Consider the following 7033-nt stretch of genomic DNA (forward strand, 5'->3'; position numbering starts at 1 on the left):
GCAACAGTCCTCCTGCCTCATCCCAAGTGCTGAGATTACAGGTGTATGCTACCCTCCCAGCTCATGTTTTTGTTTTCTACAAGGAGGCCAGGAGTCTGTCTACCTTTGTGTCTTGGACACTGAGTGCTAGGAAACTTTGGGTGGAATTTTCTGCTGTGCCTTGGAATCATGAGTTTTTTAGTTTTTTGTTTTGTTTTGTTTTTCCGGTAATGGGAATCGAGCTCACGACCTTGCGCTTGCCAGGCAGGCGCTGAGCTAAATCCCCACCCCTGAGCTAAATCCCCACCCCCTGGGTTTTTTTTGAGAATCGAACAGCAGTTATGTTTTTTAATTTTTTACAGTGCTAGGGATTGAACCCAGGGGCGCTGTACAACTGAGCCACACCTCTAGCCCCTTTTAATATTTTAATTTTGAGACAGGAGCTCCATTGGGATCCTCCTGCGTCAGCCTCCTGTGTAGCTAGGCTGACCGGTGTGAGCCACCGCTCCAGGCTTCCAGAAGTGAGGGTTTCTGAGTCTGGGGGGCTACTTTCTCCTTCCTGGGAAGTTTCCGTCCAAGAGCCCCATACACACCGTGGGTGGCCACTGTGCCCTCTGTAGCTGCCTGCCCCTTGCCAAGTGGCCTCGCCCTGAGTGCCCAGCGGGATCCGCTAATCCATGGCCACATTAGCGGTAGCTGCAGGAGGGGGACGATTAGTTTGGGATTAGTTTAGCTCTCTGCGAGCTCTGCTCTCCCTGGTGCCAGCATCTTTAGTGGGGACTCAGGGCCATAAGACTCGGCAGCCGACAAGGGCTTCAGCTTCCTGCAGCTGCTGGGGTGGGGGCTGGGCATGGCAGTCCAGGGTCTTGGTTCTCTGCCGTGCTGAGGGACTGGGGTTCTGGTCCAAGTGGCTGTGGGCCTCGTGGGCTGGACACTGAAATCTGGACGGCTTGGAACGAGGGTTCACAGCTGATTCTTTTTTGTTTGTTTTTTTTTTGGGTTTTTTCCCGGTACCGGGAATTGAACTCACGACCTTGCGCTTACCAGGCAGGCGCTGTGCCACTGAGCTAAATCCCCAGCTCCTTTCACGGCCGATTCTGTGAGACTTTTAGTGACTTCCCATTACTAGGCCTCAGTTCACCAGTCTGCCGCCTCGAGCGTATCTGCTTCCTGAGTTAGGAGGACACAAAATGAGATTTGGGGGCCTGGGCTCCACACATGGAGGGGTAAGCTCCTCGTCCCTGGTGGAAACCCAGCCGGTGCTAGCCACAGTCTGATTCCTCCTGGGACCCTCGCTTGTCTTGGCCCACAGGCCCCTTCAGGGCTGCCTGCCCGCCCTAGCCACCTCCCAAGTGAAGAGATTCTCAGCTTCCAGAAGGAAGCAGCACTTCATCAACCAGGCCGTGCGAAACTCAGACCTGGTACCCAGGGCCAAGGGTCGGAAGAGCCTCCAGCGGCTGGAGAACAGTAAGCAGGGGTGCGGGGGGCACCTCTCCAATGATGGTGGTATGCGTGTTGGTACTTGGTCAGACAGCTGGAAACAGAACCAGATAGACTTACCCCACTAGGTCAGAGCTGAGCCAGAGTCCTGTCTGGGCATTGGAACTGGGGCTCTAAAGGATGCATAGGAGTTCAACAAAGCCGGGAGAAGTGGGTGGAGCTGTGGATGTTGCATAGTTCCCTTCTGTTTTCATCTAGCTCAGTACCTCCTGACCCTGCTGGAGACGGATGGGGGACCACCTGGTCTGGAGGATGGAGACCTGACACCCGCCGCGGCGCCAGGCATCTTCGCAGAGGCCTGCAGCAACGCCACCTACATGGAGGTAAGGCCATGCCTCCTGTTGGCCGCACGCGGTGGACACAGGCCAAAGCCCCACCCCTCCTGGGAGCTCCCATTCCTACTTCTGGGCTTGTGGTGTTGGAGTACGGAGCTCACTGGGGAATGGAGCCATGTTAGGGGCCCCCAGTGTCCCTGACCTACATGATAGGCAGAGGTCTGTACGGAGTACTGCCGCATACTTGGTGGCCTCCTCTGCCCATTTGCACTCCAAGTGGGCAAACTGAGGCCGAGACCTCTGGTCATTGCCTGCTTCTCTTCCAGGTTTGGAACGACTTCATGAACCGCTCCGGGGAGGAGCAGGAGCGGGTGCTGCGCTACCTGGAGGACGAGGGTCAGAGCAAGGCCCGGAGGCGGGGGCCTGGACGCACGGAGGACCGCAGGAGAGGTGGGCCTGTGGGCGGGGCTGTGGTGGGTGGCCCCAGGATGTAGATGGGCTGTGATTGGTGGGTGGGAAGAATCTTTGGGCGGAGTCAGGACGTGGGCCTGTATGTAAATAGAGGGCGTGGCTCGAGTGGGAGGCTGGCCTTGAGCTGGAGCCTGAAGTGGTAGGACCAATTGGCAGGGGCAGGTGGGGCCCTCTGGTGGGCGGAGCCTATGTGGGTGGGGCTCAGTGTGGGCGGGGCCTGGCCTCCAGCCTCACTGGTGCACTGGCTACTTGTAGAGGACCCGGCCTACACACCTCGTGAGTGCTTCCAGCGCATCAGCCGGCGCCTGCGATCCGTGCTCAAGAGGGGCCGCATCCCCATGGTAAGTGCCAGGCCATCCTGTCAAGTGTTTTTTGCCTCACCACACTTTTTCAGCTGAAGCTTGGGGTCAGGGGTAATGGAAGTGGACACTGCAGGGTGTATAGGAGTTTGCTGGAGGGAAGGGACAAGATAGATGTGGCATGGATATGTCTAAGTGCCTGATACCCTTGGAAACAGGTAACCTCATGTAGTGAGTCATGGTGACCATTTATTTGGTTTTTTGTATCATGAATTGAACTCAGGACCTTGTGCTTGCCAGGCAGGTGCTGTACCACTGAGCTATACCCTGTCCCTGACCCACATGGTGACCTTTTTTTTTTTCTTTTTTTTCTTTTGTCTTTTTGAGACAGTGTCTCACTATGCAGTTCAAGCTGACCTTAAGCTCACTTTGTAGCCCAGGCTGGTCTCGAACTTGCAAAGATCCTCCTGCCTCAGCCTCCTGTGTGCTGGGATTACAGGTGTGTGCCACCACGCCCGGCTACATGGTGACCATTTTTTGTTTTTGGGGTTTTTTTTTTCCGGTACCAGGAATCGAACTCACAACCTTGCGCTTGCCAGGCAGGCGCTGTGCCACTGAGCTAAATCCCTGGCCTCAATGGTGACCATTTGAACCCAGGGCTTTGCGCTCCAGAGGCTTCCCAGGTGTGGGAGGAACTGGCTGGCTCACAAGGTCACACAGAGGCTTGATGCCTGACACCTGGGGCATCTCTTCCACAGGAGACTCTGGAGACCTGGGAGGAGCGGCTGTCGAGGTTCTTCTCCGTGTCTCCTCAGGCCGTGTACACAGCTATGTTGGACAACAGGTAGTGGGTGTGGAGGGCACCTCAAGCTCCCCTCCCTGCTGTGGCTCCTGCCCGGCCGCTTACCCCCTCCCCTCTGCAGCTTCGAGAGGCTACTGCTGCACGCCGTGTGCCAGTATATGGACCTCATCTCAGCTAGTAAGTGAGGGGCCCCGCATGCGGCCGGCAGCAAGGTCCCAGGGCCCCCAGGGGGAGATGTGGAGGGAAGTGTGACAGCGGGGTTTAGCAGCAGTCGGGCGTGGTGGTGCACATCTGTCATCCCTGCACTCTCGGGAGGCTGAGGCAGGAGGATCCCAAGTTGAAGGCCAGTGTGGACAATTTAACAACTTAGCAATACCCAGTCTCAAAAAATAGAAATGGGCTGGGGATGGAGCTCAGTGCCAAGGCCCTGGGTTCTATCCCCAGTATTGCAAAAAACCAGCGTATTAATCAGGAGTGGCCTGTGTGCCCTGCTGAGGACAGACACCCCTTTCTCCGCATCTCCGGCACTTGGGCTGGGGACCCCAGTTGGGGTGACGAAGCCTTGGAAATGAGAAGTGGGCCTGCAGTGTCTGGATGTTTATAGCCAGCAGGGTTCCGTTCCAATGCCTGCGCCCAGTCCTGTGCCTCGAGTCTCCTCTCACGCCCTTGCTGACCCCGAGAACCCCATGTGGTCCCAGCTTCCCACACCTGTCTTTGCCTCCTGCCTGGAGTTGCCAGGGAGATGGTTTCCATGGCAACCTTGGGCCGTCTTCTGTCCCCAGCTTCAAGCGCCTACACCTGCCTTTGTTCCTGCAGCCTGAGCTGGCGGGGGAGGGGCGGCTCCCGGGGTGAGGGGTGCAGGGGAAGGTGGCCGGTCGGACCACCCAGGGCCTTGATGCTTCCCTCACCTCTGCAGGGCTTGGGCAGAGGCGGAGAGACCTGGGAAGACCACTTTGCCCCAGTGCCCCTGCCTGCGCGCGCGGCTGCGGGGAAGTGGGTGAGACGCTCAGGCTCCTTTGCTTCCCTCCCCGCGCGGTCGTTCCTCCCGCAGGTGCCGACCTGGAGGGCAGGCGGCAGATGAAAGTGAGCAACCGCCACCTGGACTTCCTGCCCCCAGGGCTGCTCCTGTCCGCCTACCTAGAGCAGCACAGCTGATGGTGGCCACACACAGCCCCCTCCGCCGCGCCCGGACCTCCGACGCCATTTGCTGAGACCCGTCTCCTGTTTTAGGACTTCACTCTTGGAAGCCGCCTTCCCCTGAGGCTGGCTGTTTCTCTCTCACCCTCATCCCCTCCCCACCCAGCTCTTGGAGATCAGTGCTGGGGACAGTGGCTGTCCTGACTGTCCTTGTGCCCTGCCCCCCCGGAACTCGTGGGGCGATCTCACTGAGCATGTCCATCTTTCTGCTTTGTTTTTCTCTTTTGGAGGGGGGGAATCAGTCTGAGGCTCAGGCGGACAGGGAGAGGCTGAGTTTTTATCACTTTTAATGAATTGGGCATGATTTGTTGTAGATTTTTAAATTTTTCTTTTGGAGGGAAAAACCAAAAAAGGCCCCACGTGTTTCGCTGTGAGGCTTTGTCGTGGTCCTTGCTTGTCCCTTCCCACTTTTTAGCTGTCATTGTGTGTTTGGGGGGCCCCAGGGCATTTCATTCTGTGTATGTGTGTCTGTGACCCCATACGTGTGCATGTGCGGGCCCCGCGACTGGGGACACGGCTTTGTTCCAAGGGCTGGTTTGATGCTTTTAACTGTGTCGCCACCGCCCCTCCCGCCTGCTCCTCGTCCCCCCTTATTCCGCGGATCCAGGACTTCAGCCAGAAGCCTCTGTCCTCGCCTCCCCGCCACCTCCTCCTCCGTCCCCTGCCCAGCCTGGCTCTGGCCTCACGGTCAGGGCCCCAGTGCTGGCCGCCCTCAGGGGGCTCCGCTGTGGAGCAGCCCAGCCCCTTGTCCTGTGTGTGGCCCATTGCGCGTGTGTTGGGGGGTGTTTAATAAATTCCTGGTGCTCTGGCTGCTGGCTGTATGGTTTGTCCAGGTCAGGGCTGGGACATCACAGGTCTTGGTCACTGGGGGTGGCAGCCTTGGGTGTGAGGTTCCCCACGGGTGACAAGCTTCTGTGAGGCCCAGCCTGGGCTCATCGGTGCCAGCTTTGGGGCTCTGACTGAGTCACTTGTGTGAGGCTACCAAGTGCATGACACCTGTCCTCTCAGCTACTCAGCTCAGGCAGGATGAGCACAAATTTAAGCCCAGCCTGGGCAAATTAGGGACCCAGAATAAAAAAGGCTGAAAGAAATAATTACAAAAAAAAAGGGCTAGGATTGCAGCTCAATGGGAGCACCTGCCAGGCATGCCCTAGGCCCTGGGTTCCATCTTTAACACTGCAGGAAAAAACCCAAAACAAAAACCTACAGCCTAGCCGGGCGTGGTGGTGGCACCACGTGTCCGTAATCCCAGCACTTGGGAGGCTGAGGAGGGAGGATCCTTGCGAGCTCGAGGCCAGCCTGGGCTACAAAGTGAGCTCAAGGCTCAGTGAGACCTGCACAGTGAGACCCTGTCTCAAAAAAAGACCAAAAAACAAAAAAAAAAAAAACGAAAAAAAAAACCCAACCCCACAGCCTAGGCAGCTGAAAGTAGCCAGAATTATATCTCAGACCCAGGCTGGGCTTGGGGTCCTCGCCTCTTTTGGCTCCTGGAACTCGGGGCAATGTCCTTGGGCGCCACCTGCATGGCTGCAGACCTGCACCCCCTGCCCCTGCTCTGCCCCTGCTGTGTGTTTGGTCATCTTCCTCCGTGTCTGGTCCTGACGCCCTTCTGCTAGGGATGCCATGTCGTTGGGTCGGAACTGCTCTAAGCCCTTGTTTGGACCTGAGCGCCTGTGTAAAACCGACTTCCGAGTAAGGTCGTCCTTGAGGGAGTGGGGACTTAAATGTACTTTTTTTTCCTCTGTCCTGGGGATGGGACCCAGAGCCTTGGCATTGAGCTGCAACCCCCAGCCTTGCTTGCTTTTTTCTTTAGGTGGCAAATTTTGTTTGGAAAAAGTAAAGGTGAAGAGTGAGGGAAAAACGCTTTGCAGATGGACCTTGGGCAGAGAAAAAGCAAGATAAAAGGATACTCTAAAAAACAGGACATCCTGGAAGAAGCAGGCTGGGCTATGGTAGGGAAAGTCACGATAGCAAACAGTCTCACTGTGTAGCCCAGGCTGGCCTCGAACTCATAGCGATCCTGCCTCAGCCTCCTGAGTGCTGGGATTACAGGTATGTGCCACCATGTCCAGCAAAATTTTTTGGATTGTGTGTGTGTGTGTGTGTGTGTGTGTGTGTGTTTGTGTTTTCCCCATTATTCATTCTGAGACCGGATCTTCCTAAGTTACTCAGGCTGATTTAGAAAATTCAAGCCTTCTGCCTTGGCCTCCCAGAGTGCTGGGATGGCAGGTGGGTGACACCACACCTGGTCCTAGAATCTAGTTTTGGAAAAATTGGGGATGACCTTTGAACTTGAAAGACCCTCCCTTTAAAGAGCCACCATGTGTAGCCAGGTGTGGTGGTGCACACCTGTAATGCCAGCACTTGGGAAGCTGAGGCAGGGGGATCGTTTTTGGGGGTTCAAGACCAGCCTGGGCTACAAAGTAAGCTCAAGGCCAGCCTGACTGCATAGTGAGACTCTGTCTCAAAAAGACAAAAAAAGGGCCAGGGATATAGTTCAGTGGCACAAG

The 7033-nt window shown here is 56.4% G+C and overlaps 1 protein-coding gene across 1 annotated transcript in view; it reads left to right on the forward strand.

Moving 5' to 3' along the window:
• Nucleotides 1-5333, forward strand: part of R3hdm4 (R3H domain containing 4) — a gene marked incomplete at its 5' end in the record, with an annotated part of 9510 nt that extends 4177 nt beyond the window's left edge. Inside the window, 7 exon segments of the mRNA XM_013505107.1 lie at nucleotides 1292-1446; nucleotides 1678-1802; nucleotides 2081-2204; nucleotides 2481-2566; nucleotides 3283-3368; nucleotides 3448-3503; nucleotides 4378-5333. Of these exon segments, the coding sequence (XP_013360561.1) occupies nucleotides 1292-1446; nucleotides 1678-1802; nucleotides 2081-2204; nucleotides 2481-2566; nucleotides 3283-3368; nucleotides 3448-3503; nucleotides 4378-4481 (736 nt within the window).
• Between the last annotated feature and the right edge of the window lie 1700 nt (nucleotides 5334-7033).

Source organism: Chinchilla lanigera, unplaced genomic scaffold (genome assembly GCF_000276665.1).
Source record: "Chinchilla lanigera isolate Chin_1 unplaced genomic scaffold, ChiLan1.0 scaffold00094, whole genome shotgun sequence".
Taxonomy (NCBI): Eukaryota; Metazoa; Chordata; class Mammalia; order Rodentia; family Chinchillidae; genus Chinchilla; species Chinchilla lanigera.